The sequence below is a fragment of the Andrena cerasifolii genome, chromosome 1 (genome assembly GCF_050908995.1).
Source record: "Andrena cerasifolii isolate SP2316 chromosome 1, iyAndCera1_principal, whole genome shotgun sequence".
Taxonomy (NCBI): Eukaryota; Metazoa; Arthropoda; class Insecta; order Hymenoptera; family Andrenidae; genus Andrena; species Andrena cerasifolii.
The window spans coordinates 24,959,420-24,974,583 of record NC_135118.1 but is presented as its reverse complement, the minus strand read 5'-3'; the positions used below and the strand labels follow the sequence as shown (position 1 = coordinate 24,974,583).

General features: G+C 38.3%; 3 protein-coding genes and 1 long non-coding RNA gene across 6 annotated transcripts in view; 1 reads left to right on the top strand and 3 right to left on the bottom strand.

Annotated features, from left to right (window-relative positions):
• Window positions 1-534: 534 nt before the first annotated feature.
• LOC143371507 (UPF0764 protein C16orf89 homolog) lies at window positions 535-5,328 on the bottom strand. Its single transcript, XM_076816743.1, has 7 exons — window positions 5,034-5,328; window positions 4,452-4,550; window positions 3,286-3,435; window positions 2,914-3,212; window positions 2,206-2,341; window positions 2,010-2,112; window positions 535-679 (listed from the first exon to the last, which is right to left on the bottom strand). Exons 1-7 carry the CDS (start codon window positions 5,128-5,130, stop codon window positions 535-537), a joined length of 1,029 nt encoding a protein of 342 aa, XP_076672858.1. The 5' UTR covers window positions 5,131-5,328.
• Window positions 5,329-5,509: 181 nt separating this feature from the next.
• Window positions 5,510-15,164, bottom strand: part of LOC143371716 (casein kinase I) — a 39,787-nt gene continuing 30,132 nt past the window's right edge. The window contains exon 9 of one of the 2 annotated variants that reach the window (XM_076817249.1): window positions 5,510-5,891. In XM_076817249.1, the coding sequence (XP_076673364.1) occupies window positions 5,888-5,891 (4 nt within the window). In that variant the 3' untranslated portion in view covers window positions 5,510-5,887. Of the gene's footprint in view, window positions 5,892-14,877; window positions 15,090-15,164 lie in introns of those variants that run through there. The other variant, XM_076817210.1, reaches the window with a different exon arrangement.
• LOC143372043 (uncharacterized) lies at window positions 7,561-10,918 on the bottom strand. 2 transcript variants are annotated; one of them, XR_013086191.1, is made up of 3 exons: window positions 9,077-10,269; window positions 8,427-8,834; window positions 7,561-8,222 (listed from the first exon to the last, which is right to left on the bottom strand). It is a non-coding gene; the product is annotated as an uncharacterized LOC143372043 (long non-coding RNA). The 2 variants fall into 2 exon arrangements; XR_013086190.1 differs by having other exon boundaries at window positions 7,561-8,834; window positions 9,077-10,918.
• On the top strand, window positions 10,929-15,013 carry LOC143371938 (L-xylulose reductase). The gene is made up of 4 exons (XM_076817617.1): window positions 10,929-11,092; window positions 13,838-14,267; window positions 14,535-14,683; window positions 14,763-15,013. The coding sequence occupies exons 1-4, from the start codon at window positions 11,041-11,043 to the stop codon at window positions 14,864-14,866; spliced, it is 735 nt and encodes a 244-aa protein (XP_076673732.1). The 5' UTR covers window positions 10,929-11,040; the 3' UTR covers window positions 14,867-15,013.

Genomic DNA, 15,164 nt, shown 5'->3' with positions numbered 1-15,164 from the left:
AATTAAAAGCATGAAAAGTGTTCAACCTGTACCAAATATCACATTTTGTGGAAATACAGCAGGTGTTCTGATATTTATGAATGGCACTGTATGTACTCTTAACTTTGAACTATTTTTTTCCAAAGTAGTAGATACTGTAATATATGTGCCGGTGGTTATGAAAGTGGTCTAAGTCAGTAATCTAAATATCGCGAAACGAAGAAAAATGGCCTCGATCACATTCATAATCACCGGCACATGTGGCACTTGCTATTAGGACAGTTCATGTTACTTCAAGAGAAGTGAAGATGACTGTGAATTCATGACTTGTCTTTTAAGTGTTCCGTAACACATTGCGTGCCTCACGTTCCTAATGCCCATTCCTTCTTTTGTGAATTTTAGACAATTTTTCAAAGGTTGCGCGAGGCAAGTAGTGATCCATCAATATTAGAAGAAATAAAGAAATATCTGGAGACTAAGTGCTGAATAAGTAAAATGGAAATTGGAATAGGTATCTGAAAATGATCTTAGAACATGTTGCTACAGCTTTAATCTTCACTCGATTGCGTTCTCCACGTTCTGGCGAATGAATAAGGAGAGAGATGCGGCGGCTATTCCCGTAGCGTGGCTGTCGCAGCCGAAATCTGTAGCTGTCGAAGATCTGCGAGTCACGCGCAATTGGCTCTTCGGAGATTCAGTTCTGCAACAGGATTTTGATTTCGTTACTATAATAAATTCGGGGAAAGCATAAACTATGACGTAGAATCGATATTGAAGTACATATATTCAAGTTGCAGCTCTTGAAGAAAGAAAAAAAAAAGAAAAAAGCAATAGCTTTGTTAACGGACTGTAGCACATATATAAATAGCCACTTTATCATTGAACAAACTAGGATGAAGGACCCAATTACTGACACCTAACCAATTACTGTCACCTTAAGCTATTTTACTTAAAATAACGAATAAATAAACTATAATATATAATCTATAGTATAGATTATAGGTTGAATTACATAATGCTTTTTGTGTATGACTTTACAAAGTTTATTTATTCGTTATTTTAAGTAAAATAGCATAAGGTGACAGTAATTGGTTAGGTGTCAGTAATTGGGTCCTTTACCCCAGAACCGATATTATATCGGTTCCGTAAAAAAAACTAAAAATCACCCTCGTTTTAAGGAAAATATTGCGAACACCAAAAATCGAGATACCGTATTATGTTGGATATAAAAAACAGTAAAAGTTCTCCTCCTTCAGTTTTTTTCAAATACTTACCATTTTCGAGAATCGTGTATAAGAATATCAGGTATAGCCGCTTGGCCGCAGCGTCAACTTTCGGCAATTTTTACAGGGCCAATTTTAAAATGTCCATAATATTTTTTGAAAGTTTGTCCATGAAGGGAAAGGATAGAACTATATTCTCCTTTTTTTTTAGATTTTTAAACTCACGCCCGATATTAAAAACCTGCATTTGTTTAAAATGATCGCACAAAAATTGTTCATTTTTTTTTTAAACTGAAATAATTTTTTCTTAAAACTCCAATGTCTTCTCTATAAGCACCGTAAAACTCATCTCTATCCGTTTACTACTTCCATAGCTATAATGTATTGAAAAAAAGTTAGCACTCAGCTTCAAACAGCTGTAAAATCGTGATTTTTCAAAATTTTGAAAAATCCTTTGCGGTACGTTTAAATATCACTAAAGACTACAACATATTCAAATTTCAGCCACATCCGAAATGGAATGTCCCTGTAGGGAAGGCCGAGGCGAATGAGGTCAAAATAAGAATTCAGCCCATGTTTGTTAAATCCCGATAGAAACCACCTTCGCAGTAGCCCGTTAATTGCATTGTTTAGGTACACGGACTGAATTGTTATTTTGATCCGACTCGCCTCGGTCTACGCTACTTGTATTTTATATCAAAACCTTCTATAATCAGCCTTGTAGCTACATATAAATATAAAGTAACGATAGAAATTGTATAAAAAAGTGAAAAGCTAATAAGATCGTGTCGCATCGCGAATACGTACCCGAAAGAACTGAAGCAGCCGCTAGAACGTGGCAAATTCAACACCAGTCTCTCATAGTGCTGGCCAGCGAACTCGAGGAAGCCTTCCATGCCGCACAGGAGGACTTGAAGAACGATAGAAAAATGTTTTCAATGCGAAAGGATTTTAAAGTAATCTCGATTGGTTTCACGCAAAAGTTATCGCTGTTTCCCCGTACCTTGTTCCATCATCAAATCCGCCGTGTTGTAAGGGAACCCAGCAGCTTCAATGTCCGCTAGATCACGAAGGATCGCGGAACAGTAGGAGGCTACCAAATCAGAGGGTCGTCTTGGCAATCCACGTTCACATTTCATCTGAAATCAGTCAGCATGGTTATTAAAAATATTCAAAGAAGTGCCTGAAAGTACAGGGTGGTTCAAGAGTACCTGACACAAGTATCTAAATTAAAAAGTAGATTGGGAATGCTGTATAGGTATACCCAGCAGTTAATTATACGATTTCTGTGAAGAAATTGCCTGGGGAGTACAAACTAAAAGATCAAATTTCAACGGCCTAAAAAGCGCAAATAAAAAATGGTAAAATGCCTTCCAAATTCCAGATTGTGGAATTCCACACACAGCAAAATCTCAAGGGTCACTCAGGCCGCTTTGCGCATAGAGGAGAAAGAAGTTTGTGCAAGTCTACTGCTGCTTAGTCATCCAATAGTAATGCTTCGATACTAGATCGCCCTGTAAACCTCGAAACTAGTTCAAATCTATTCCCCTTCCTCTTTTCTCATCTCCTGCTGGGGTGTACGCAACAGAGACTTCCCTATTGCTTGCTATAATTATAATAAAAGCTATGTGCAAGCAGAGAAATTAGAATAAAAGTAAAATAGTATTGAAACACCCAATACTTTTAAGAACATGGCAAGTGTGTTTCGAACCGCTCTAGCAACTTGAACGATCAGCAATCTGTGGGTAAGAGGGTATCCTCTTGTGGGGCCGCGCCTTTCCAATATGTCCACGCACAGTTCAGGAATTTGGTCATCCAAATTCAATTTGTTTCTAACGATCTCAGCGAGACATCGGTCGCTTTCTTTTTCCTTGGGCGTCCCTTGCATTATCAAGTCGCGGATATCTTGATGGATTGGACTGTTGGAAGTGGAGCTTCCTTTATCCAGGGCACCATTCCTCCAAGATATAGGTCTCATCCACAGAGCAGGGTTGTTCAGTGATTCGTGCACTGCGATCAAATGACCTCGTGTTGGAGAATGAAAGGACAATTAAATTGTTACTAATATTTTTCAGCCACTTACGTAGTTGAACATTTGTGTTCTCTGGATCGATAGTGTCGACCAGGTAGCGTCGAGTCGAATCGCATAGTTTCAAAATTCCCACCAGTGTCTGCCAGTATTTGTCTTCGAGGTATCTTGCGTTTTTGTGCAACAGCGTGGCGGCTATGTTGGCTGTTGTTCGAAAGAAATCTTAACCCTCGTCAGACGGCACAGGTAGAATTGTAACTTTTGCGTTTTTAAATAGCGGTAACTTTTTTTCGAGAAGCCAGGGAGGGCTGAAGTTTCGTGACATCTCTAAATATTTGGTCTAAATTATATAGACCAAATTTCAGAAAAATATCTCAACCCCCTTCCGAGATAAGGGGTCGAGTTGAGGGTTGCATCGATAACAGCAGCGGCATAGGGACAATGGCGCCCCTATATATTTTTTATGACGGTAATGCAAGAAAAAAAGAATGCGATTTTTTTTAAATGATAAATAAAAGTTAAAAAATAGATAATTTACAGTATAAAAGAAAATTTGGGATTTTTTTTATTGATTTTCATTGAGTCTAAATGTTATCAATTTATCGTACAAATTATACCAACAGTGAGAATATTTATATAAAATATGTGAGGGTGCAATTGTGTCTCTGCCGTCTGTTAACGTTGTAAAATCTCTTTCTAGCTTCAGGACTAGTGCTCGGAAAGTCCTTATTGCGGAAGGCATTTCTTGAATTCGTAGTTTATTCCCCATGTACCTACCTGGAAATCTATGTTCATGACTAGCGCTTCTTTTCTCATTTTTTATTTTATTATTCTGTAACTTACTGTAATTATCTTTTACTATAAGTATTCTTGTTTCTTAATGGGCTTTTCCCGTGAATAAATAAATAAATAAATAAATAAAATTGCGCCGTCTGACGAGGGTTAAATAGTATAATTATCTGAGTACTGTATGAAAATTATTGTCGACTAATTGCAGAACCTAGCATCAATCTTTTAACAATTCTTGCATCACATTTTAATTATTATTATTATTAAGCGTCGTTATTGCACAAGATACAAAAATAAGGAATAATGAAGGAGAAAGAAACAAATACCGCAAAGGCGAGGTTCAGTCGTAAAACTGTTTTGCAACTTAGTTTTTAATAATCTTGAGGCAGTGATATACATCAGAGATGCAAATTTGGGTGTTCAATATTTACCTTCGACAATGGTGACAGAGAACGTGGCATCAGCGTTCATTTGCTGAGGTCTTTGACCAATGTAATCCACTACCTTGGAAAGCGCTATTAACTTTTCTTCTGCAACACGTAAACATTTGAAATTGAAATCTTTTATATAAAATATGATCCTCCCACGTAACAAGTTCTTTTCATAGAAGAAAGAAGATTCCGTCATTTCACTTTTCTAAGAAATAAATAAAATTTTCAAAAACTACATACCTAACTGGCAAAAAAAGTACAATTCCAATTTTTCTGAAATGACTGTATATTTTTAATAATATTTAGTAATATTGTCTGATGTTTAAGGGAGCCCTCTTCGATCAAGGATCGCTTCTGGCGGATCTATGGATCACTGAAGATTCCCAGTACTCTCACCGAAATCTTCAGCAAACAACTTTCCAAATCCTATTTCTTCTATAATTCACGATTCCAAAGCACTAGCAGAATTCAAACTAAAACTTAAAGATTCCATCCACTTAAAGATTCCTGACACGTACTATGATCAATCAAAGATCAATTCTAGCGGATCTATGGTTCACCGAAGATTTCCAATAGTCTCACCGAAATCCCCAGCAACGAACTTCCCGTAAGTCCCTGGCGAGCAGCCACAGAGAAGCAACATCACCCAAGCGCTGAAAACCCTTCCAAGTCCCTCCATGCGGCTGGATCCTGATCCTGAAGAAGCTGCTCCTCGATTTCCTCAACCTTTATACCAATCGCCCCCACCGAGTCAAAGTTTCGACAGAACCGAGCGGTTCCTCTTTGTCACGTACACCGGAAACGACGGCGGCCACTATTTCTTCATGAGTTCGACGGCTCGAATCCTGGCCATCCCTCTCTCGAGGGTGAGTTTCTAGGATCAAGCAGGCTTTGCCATTCACTTGTGGGAGTTTCATCAACGTGCAAGTGAATGGAGGAGCAATTCCTCGGGTTGTATCGTTTGTACACGATTTGTGTTTCGATAGTTTGTAAAATCAGTGAAAAACAGTATATATATACAAGTATATATATATATATTGGCACCAAACCCTGGAGGATACGGTTTTTATTTTCAACCGCTTTTATTGACAAAGTTTATACAACGCTGGATGACGATTTATACGATCGTTCGCGGCAATTGGTTTTAAAACGAATACAGGGGGCTTTTAATTGAAATTTAGAAGCAGTCAGGGTGGAATGGGTTTATGTACTCTTCGGCAACGCATCCAACTAGTCCGTGACCGATCTTCACGCAGTTCCCTGTTCTCTTTCTGGTCTAGAATCAAAGGTTTCCCCATTTCTCGATACTCATTTGCTGTGGAGGGATCCAGGGATCAGTTCTATTAGAAGGCTGAATATTGCAGTGGAACTTACGACTTGGTACTCTATCTGGCACAATCTATCTCCGCCGTCGTTCGAATTGTCCCTCATGGATTTCATCTAAAATAATTGAGGAAAAGAGGCAGAAGATCGCTGGTTTATTAAGAGAAATATTTATGGTTTTTATAATTGAAGAGTCCTTGTAGAAAACACTGTGCTAAAATTATTAATTTTTTTTTATTGCAAAATTTTCTATGTGTGAATAGTAATAGTGTTGTATAGAATTTGGTTTTTGACACTTACAGTGTTTTCTAGAAGGACTCTTCGATTCATTGAAGATGGTCAATTCACTGTTTACCGTATTAGGGAAATTGTGCGCCGTGATCATAGGAATTTGAACGCTGTTCAAGTCCGCTGGTTCTACTGTTCTCGAAGAAATCCTCGGAGCGAGGGCCAAGAGGGTTGTTAAAATGACTACTAGGTAGGCGAGGTGCGATGACCTTTGTACAAAATCGTGAATAAATCTTAAGAGTATCCCACGAAAATATTACACAATTCGAAGTAATAAAGAAACAAACTGATTTTAAAAATTGATTCTAGCATGGGGAGTTAGGCAACCCGGAAATTCAGAAAATTATGCAACTTTGCGTACAAGTAGAATAGTTCATCTGTAACACAAACGTATTTCTTTTTTCGTGGAATATCGTGAGGACGGTCTGCGGTTTAAGGGGGTGAAGCCACCCTTTGAGCAAAACGCAGAATTTTCTTTTTCGTGGAATATCTCGAGAACGGTGAGAGATATCGAAAAGAAGTTTAAACAAAATTTGCATCTTTTTTTTATATCTATAAAACCGCGTAAACATAATTATTGAAAAATCCATACTTTTCAAGTTACCCTCACCACCAATCTTTAATTCGATAATTATTTTTACGCAGTTCTGTAGATATAAAAAAAAGATGCAACATTTGTTTAAACTTCTTTTCGATATCTCTTACCGTTCTCGAGATATTCCACGAAAAAGAAAATTCTGTATTTTGCTCAAAGGGTGGCTTCACCCCCTAAAACCGCACTATAGCACCAACAAAAAATACTACTCTACTTGCACAAAAAGTTGCATAATTTTCCGAAGCTCCGGGCAAGGGCGGATCCAGAGGGGGGCGATAGGGGCGATCGCCTCCCCTCCGAGAGTAATAAAATAGAATTATATATGAATAGAAAAATATTATGACATTATGTATTATTCTGTATAAATAATCAATGTAAATTTCATTATTTAGGCTACGGTATCAGATGGAGATATTAAAATATAAGTTAGAAGCAAATTTTAAATCTTCTAAAACAGGGTTGAAAAATGTACTTATGTACTTTTACATATTTCGCCCCCTCCAAAAAATCCGCCTCTGATTCCGAGTTGCCTAACTTCCTTTGTAAAGTTAAGACAATTAGCAAGGAACTTTTTCTAAGTAAATTCAATAATTGTACTTGCTCACATCTTAAGCAACCCCGAATTTTCCACTTCTACGAGGATCGTAAACTTCCAGAAGCAAAGGCTCTACTACTGCTTCCCTAGCTGCAGAGATCGTTTATATTCGCCGAGAAGCCAACAAATTCCCCTTCGATTACAAAAGGATTTTACTTCCGGGAACGAGTTCTAATTGTTTTTGAAATAGTTGAATTACGACACGTAACATTTTCCATTCCTTGAACGACTCGATCGATGCTATTTGGAAAGAATATGGGAAGCTACCATACATTTCGTCACGCGGGCCACGCATAGTAAGAAGACAGTTTATAAAAATAATGGCTTTCCGCTTTATTCATTTGATAACATCGAGTACAACCACTTGCATTCCCTAAAGCAACCGATAGCCGCGAATAAACGTTTCAACACTCGTAGTGTTGCTCGCGTATCATGATATGGAACCGCTATCATGTGCTGTTTACAATAAAGGATAACGTACGTAACGAAACATTTCTCGAACACAGTAGTAGGTAATATAAATCGGTGGTCCACGGATATAACAATGCTACTTCGCTAATACAAAAAATTAATAAACTGTATAGAGTATTAAATTCAATGCCAAACAATTTCATTTCAAGTTCACGCTTAACTAGGACACCTTCTGTTCCCAAAAAGTAGTCTTGCGAAGCTCATGCTTACAAAATACTTGGAATTACACTTTCGCTATAAATTCTTTTCTACCTATGTACAATAAAATTGTCAGTTGTTTCTTATTACCCTTCATTTCCTTTCCCTTATGAGCTACTAAAATCTAACGAGCTGTACGTCCTTCAAATTTAGTATTAAAATATAAAGAAGAAGATGGTACTAAAACTCTATCAACATATCACCAGCCTTTCATAAACGCTTACGTGTCTTAATCAGCTAGAATACCTATCAGACAGATTTAGCAAACATATGCATGTACTGTGGCCCTATGAAAAGAAGACTGTTGAAATATCGCAGGGGCAAGAGGGGTTCTTCGCTCGCATTAGCTCCCACCGCCCGTGTCCCGTTTGCTTACTTTGTATTCGTCGACGTTGTCGCGCCGGCCAATAGGGATATACTATTTGGACCTGATATTCGGACCCTAGAGTTTCTCGACCGACTTCTTTCCATCAGGGCACAGTACGTATTAATATTCTAAATACACATGTAACCGCATGATTAATATATACATTCCCCATAACTAAACGATAGTTACAAGCACCCAGAATCTTCATAATTAATAATCAATGAATCCCAATAGCTACCTATTTAATTAAAGCTATTTACATAATCGTCAGTCTCGAGTCTGCGACGTAATATAAGAACAGAGATCATTTAACACAACCAACTTCGCAACGCCGTACAACTGTGTAAACGTAGGATTAATATGTTTCCAATACATCACAGAGAATAACTACACAGTACGCTTTACTGCGAAACGCTATCTGCAGCGGCTTAATTCCAAACATTGATTTACGTGTGCATTTGAAACTCCAACGAATCTTTATACACTACATGTACTAATGTTGTGTAATCGTTTCCTTAGCCTATGCAATTCCAGTGCAACGCCAGTCTATAACAACTAAATCAGGGGTGTCGAATAAGCGGCTCGCGAGCCGCAGTGGCTCCTCCTCTTCGCCTGCTCCGTAGAGCCGTACGAAAACAGCCCCCTCCTACTTCACTCCGATGAATTTCTCTTCGCTGTGCCGCACTCTCTCCCTGCCGGGTCTCGTGCAACTCCTGGAGAAAAATAAGTGGGGGAATCGGCTGACCAGGGGCCCGACTCGTGCGGCTCTCGGAGTGGCGAACTTCGACACCCCTGAACTAAATTACAACAGGGTCAAATAGAAATTTCAACGTATTTCGCTCCTAAAGTCCCTAATGCACTGTGGCCCGATGGAAAGAAGAAGGTTGAAATGTCACAGGGGCAAGAGGGGTTCTTCGCTCGCATTGGCTCCCAGCGCCCGTATCTCATTTGCTTATTTTGTATTCGTCGACGTTGTCGCGCCGGCCAATAGGGATATACTATTCGGCCCCTAGAGTTTCTCATCCGTCTTCTTTCCATCAGGTCACAGTATCTACAATGAAAAATAATCAGCTGTTTACATATTTCGCGTCGCTCTAACGCTTCTCCTGGTTACGGCTATGGAGGCATCGATTTAGATCCTTAATCACAAGTGATTGTACTGCTCCACGTTGCTATCGAACTCCATTTCCAATTGGAGCCTGTAGTCCATGGCGGCGAAGACGATGATCAGAAGCATCGGCAGACGATAGCGCGACTGCCATCCAAGTTTGATCATGAAGATTAAGGCGCGATGGAATACACCACCACTTCCGAGGAAAACCTTCGATGCTACTTTGTTCATGATCGCAGTAATCATGCAGAGGTCGATGTTGCTCTCCGCTGTCGCTGATATTCTCGGCAGCTACTTCGGTAACTGCTTGGCGAGTGAGTTCTGTCTTGACGTTAAAAAGCTGATTTGTATTGATTCTTCGGGGGCTGTCAACAGTTCTCGCTCAAAGAAATGGACGATGGCTGAACGAGCCTTTTCAAAATCCGAGATTAACGGCTTTGATTAAAAGGGCAATTTAAAATTCGTGATGTGGTAATAGAAAGTAATAACGAAGTGTGATACAGTACTTTCTGGAGGCTTCGTTGGATGAAATGTTGCTTCGGTGAGGTTAACTTTTATATGACTTCGATAATACTTTACGGCCTCAATATTTATAATGTTCGAGCTTCTTGGAATATTTATCGAAGCTTATTCTTTCCGCTTATCAACACTTTAAAGAGTAGAAAATCTCGATTATCCAAACTCGACAGTCAGACATTTATGGGCCTAATGAATGTTCATTCGTAACAATTCGCAATATCGATACGCGATCGATCATTCGATACGACTTTGCAAAATTCAAATATTCGTAATGAAAACGTAAAAGTTCTTAGGAATTTTGTTTAAAACTCTACTCTTCGGAATCGTTTTCCTAGTTCCGTATTACCTGGATAACAGTTCTTTTTAATTCAACAGGAATTTAATGCAAAACTGCTGAAACTTCAGATGTTCAAAGAAAGTTAATGCGCTTATCAGTACAATTAACTAGCAAATACTCGAAATAATTTAGTATCTTTATTAGGGGTGGGTTCGAAGCTAATTTTTAAATTCTCGAAACTCGAATCAAGGCTTCGAAACTCTCGAAACTTAAAGTGCTGATTCTGTTTTGCAAGTGGAATAAGTATCTCGCTTTAAGAACTGAAGTGAACAAAATTTATGCATAAATCTCTGTGCAGCATAGTTAAAAAATATAACAATATTCAAAATCTCGAGGCACACTGCAAGCGATTCCATATTCATTGATTTTACACTTTTTCTTCTCTGGGTTTCGAGAGTTTCGAATCATGAGAAAGGATTCGAATTCTCGAAACTCGAAGCTTTCTTGGGTTTCGAGTTTTCGACGCTCCGAGATGCCCATCTCTATTCTTTATACATCTGAAGTTAAAATCAATGACGAATTTTATAGGTTAGATTTCTCAGCTGATAAATATTGCCAGCGGAGTTGAGGCGAATTGAAATCAGCGCCGAAGATTTATCCCGCCCTCTAGGTTAGAAAACGAGTGCACGAGTTGCGCAGACATCAATAGCATAGTTAACGGTCGTTAACATAGACACATATCGTTGGTGGGGTCAGACAGAGTAATATCACAGACAAGTTACATCTGTAGTAATACCACATTGAGCTCGAAACATTACGCAGTCGTTAGTAGCGGATTAGTAGCCATGAACATCAGCTTCGAGGGGAAACGGATTCTGGTGACAGGTGCTGGACAAGGTATGTCCACGAATCTGACATATGTATTCACGATCACACTTAACAATTTGATAATTGAACTTTTCAAAATCCACTGAGTTTTTCCTCGATCCTGCGCGTTCTGCACCAAACCAAGAACTCATTGGCCGAGAATTTGAATCTAGCCAATCAGGAACGGTTGCTTTAGACTTTTTAATACACAGACATAAATCACGATAGTGCTTATCTTAAGTCACAACCTTGATTAAAAATGACTTTTATGCTGCGAGAAATCGAGATGATTTGAAAAAGAAACTGTTATAGATGTTTCTTAACGTTTGATGTGTTCGAGCAAAATAATGTAAAGATCTCTGACGTTTAATGCCTTTGAATAAATACTATTGGAATCTTTTGCCGACCGTCTGATATCTGTTTAACAAGTGCAATTGCTCCGTAAATTGCATCGAATTAGTCGGTACCATTTCACGGTCCATTTCGCCAGTGGAAAGACGTTGGCTACAGAGTAGCGTTGTTAGGTTAGGTGCAAGAAAATCGATCATAAAAATACTTTGTCTCGGGATTTCAGGTCTAAAATGATTAGTCATTCGAGCGTTTGTAAATGAAACAGAATAACATTAAAACAGTGAAGAGCAGTCGAATTAAATGATACTGTTAGTAGAATGATTTATTGAAAAGTTTGGAAATATAACGTGTTTGAAATATTCTGCGTATAATAAATAAAACTAAGCTCGCTTAACTCGAATTTTGCTTCGAGCATTCCTAAACGAGTGCAACTTAAAATGATAGCGTAAATGCGTAAAATAACAATTTGAAATACCACTCAGCCAGTCACCTCATTGATATGCATATCTTTCCGCAAGTAGGACAGTAAAATACTGTTTAAAAAAGGTATCTGAACGCTATTCTCCGAAACTACACCTCATTCCTTTAACGCCGGATGGCACATAATACCGGGCATTAGCTACATCTGTGATATTTGAAACGCCTATCGAGCCGTTATTCCGCGTAAACCGTAGAGGGATAGAAAAATTAACAATTAGGTTTCGACACGATCTAGTTGCGTGTAGAGCTAAGGAGATTCATTTAATTTCATTTCTTTCTTCTTAATTGTAATTATATTTTGGAAATATGAAAAATATAGTTCTACACAGCAGGGAATAATAAATATTTAAAAAAACAAAAAACATTAAAATCTGTGCAATAGTTTCTGGAAAAAATTCATGAAATTAGGCCTCTTCTTCGACCCGCACAGTAGGGGAGACCGGGGCTAGTTGGTACGTTTTTCAGTTTTCAATGTTTTCCATTTTTGTTTGAATTAATTACTTGATAACAAATCTGCTAAATATACTTTGGTCCTTCCTCTTTAATATATTGTAAATGAAAAGTTGAGAAAGTACATACAAAATGAATGAAAAAATGTTATTTGGACGAAGGCAAACTATTAATTTACCCCTCTGTGAGGCTAGTTGATACGCTATTCTGTTTTCTATTTTTTTTAAATTTTTTATTCGAATTAGTTACTTAATAACAAATATGCCAAAATATACTTTGGTCCTTCCTCTTTAATATATTGTAAATGAAAAGTTGAGAAAATACATACAAAATTAATGAAAAAATGTTATTTGGACGAAGGCAAACTGTATTAATTTACCCCTCTGTGAGGCTAGTTGATACGTTCTTCAGTTTTCAATTTTTTAAATTTTTGTTTGCATTAATTACTTAATAACAAATATGCCAAAATATACTTTGGTCCTTCCTCTTTAATATATGGTAAATGAAAAGTTGAGAAAGTACATACAAAATGAATGAAAAAATGTTATTTGGACGAAGGCAAACTGTATTAATTTACCCCTCTGTGAGGCTAGTTGATACGCTATTCTGTTTTCTATTTTTTTTTTCATTTTTTATTCGAATTAATTACTTAATAACAAATATGCCAAAATATACTTTGGTCCTTCCTCTTTAATGTATAGTAAGCGAAAGCTTGAGAAAATACATATAAACTGAATGAAAAAATCTTATTTGTGCGATAAATTTGTGTGCATCAAAACTGTTTACTTTTTCTCTATGTAAACGAAAACAGTTAAAAAACGATTGTTAACGTCAATGTACACACCTTAGAGTATATATGCTCTAAGGTACACACCCGTACGCTGGATCGTAGAAAAGAATCGAACAACAAATTTCACATATCTCGCTGAAATGGAGCTACATATATACGATGTCGAGATAATTCGTCTGTATCAACTAGCCCCGGTCTCCCCTAGAATGAACCCTTAAGCGTCCGGCACTAGGGGAATTTCCCCTAATAATTAAAAAACCGTTTAACAAAATTTGAATGAAATTATCTTTCGTATTACTTTCTGACAATGACGCGCGATAATAAAATCGTATGATTTTGCGACAATGACGTGCGATTTTTTTTTACTTAGTTCTCAAGATATTGAAGAAAAAAAGTTCGGCATAAATCCATTTTTTTTTTTAAAACGCTATCATTTCTACAATTTTTTGAATTTTAAAAAATCCATAAGTCGTGCGATAGAGAGTACCATTGAATATATGGTTTGTTGGTGAATCACAACTCCTATATTCATTATTAAAAATTAATAACAAACGAAACTGCAACTTCTTCAAAGATGAAAACACGGTCCAACTTTCAGATCAATCGAATCGCTAGTTTCGTAAAAAAAATCCCAAATTTTGCTATGTTTTTAGACCAAAGCATAGGATTCCCCCCTTACCACGTCGAACATTAACGAATTGCAGGCATCGGCAAGGAGTTGGCACTCCGCCTGTCCAAGTTTAAGGGACAAGTGATCGGATTGTCCAGGACAAAAGAAAGCCTAGAGAAGCTTCGCGCACAAGATTCTAGTATCCAGACCGTCCGTGTCGACCTTGGTGACTGGGACGCTACTAGGAAGGCAGTTGAAAGCATTCTGCCTGTAGATCTTCTGGTGAACAATGCTGCCGTTGCAAAGCTGAAGCCCTTCCTGGACGCCACCGAGGAAGAATGCGACCAGACGTTTAACGTAAACGTCAAGGCGATGATCAATGTCTCCCAGGTGGTCGCGAGAGACATGATCCAGAGAAATGTCCCTGGTAGCATCGTGAACATATCCTCGCAGGCCAGCCAAAGTGCCTTGAGAGACCATACCGTTTATTCCGCCTCTAAGGGAGCCGTGGATATGCTATCCAAGTAAGACATCGACTCCAGAAAGCGATTTCGAAAATTTGTGTCCAGATCAGTTGATAAATATACACTTGCGGAATCTTGTGAAAATTATAGTCAGCAGGGAAAAGAGACTTGAGAAGGGTCATGTTAGGCAACTGTAAAAATAGTAAAAACTTGACGGAAATCTAATAACATTGCATATTCATTGTTTTACCGACGCGTTTCTAGCTTAACATCAGTCGGTAACAAAGTGTTTCGTTATAAATGAAAAGTAATCGTGGGTGTTTCTAGGACAATGGCCCTCGAACTTGGTCCCCACAATATTCGAGTGAACACGGTGAACCCTACGGTGATCATGACGGAAATGGGGAAGCTGGGCTGGAGCGATCCCGAGAAAGCACAATGGATGCTGAATAAAATACCATTGGGTCGATTCGGCGGTAGGTATTAGTCTAAATAGAAAGGGGCATTTGTGAACATGCTCTGCAGGTAATATCAATTCTTTCTACCGTTTTGCAGAAGTGGACGAGGTGGTGGACGCGGTCGTGTATCTATTGAGCGATCGCAGCTCCATGATCAACGGCGTCACTCTGCCCGTGGACGGTGGATTCTTGGCGGTCTAATTAGAACCTCATGTTTATAATAAACTGTTTGTAATTATTCGATTTAAAAATGACTGTACAATTACAGATTATCGACATCGTTAACAGAATATCAAAAAACATTTATATTACAGCTGAATGGGTTAAATAAAAACAGTCTGCCTCGAAGAGCTCTGGGCCCGTTGCTCCGACAATCCGGTCCATGATTCACGCGCGGCGGAAACACTTTCTCCGCGGCAAGACGCTATAAAAGAAAATAAAAAGAGAAAGGAAGGAAGCAGACGATCGAGACACGGGATAAATGCAGAGAAAGGCGAAC

What these genes read in the sequence shown, in the direction of transcription:
- LOC143371507 (XM_076816743.1), bottom strand. Translation starts at nt 5,130, where the DNA reads ATGGAGGGACTTGGAAGGGTTTTCAGCGCTTGGGTGATGTTGCTTCTC. An exon ending in GGATTTGATGATGGAACAAG is followed by an intron (nt 2,113 to 2,205) that starts GTACGGGGAAAC and finishes TCGTTCTTCAAG; the next exon opens with TCCTCCTGTGCGGCATGGAA. An exon ending in GGCTGCTTCAGTTCTTTCGG is followed by an intron (nt 680 to 2,009) that starts GTACGTATTCGC and finishes ATCCTGTTGCAG; the next exon opens with AACTGAATCTCCGAAGAGCC.
- LOC143371938 (XM_076817617.1), top strand. Translation starts at nt 11,041, where the DNA reads ATGAACATCAGCTTCGAGGGGAAACGGATTCTGGTGACAGGTGCTGGA. An exon ending in GCCGTGGATATGCTATCCAA is followed by an intron (nt 14,268 to 14,534) that starts GTAAGACATCGA and finishes GGGTGTTTCTAG; the next exon opens with GACAATGGCCCTCGAACTTG. An exon ending in ACCATTGGGTCGATTCGGCG is followed by an intron (nt 14,684 to 14,762) that starts GTAGGTATTAGT and finishes ACCGTTTTGCAG; the next exon opens with AAGTGGACGAGGTGGTGGAC.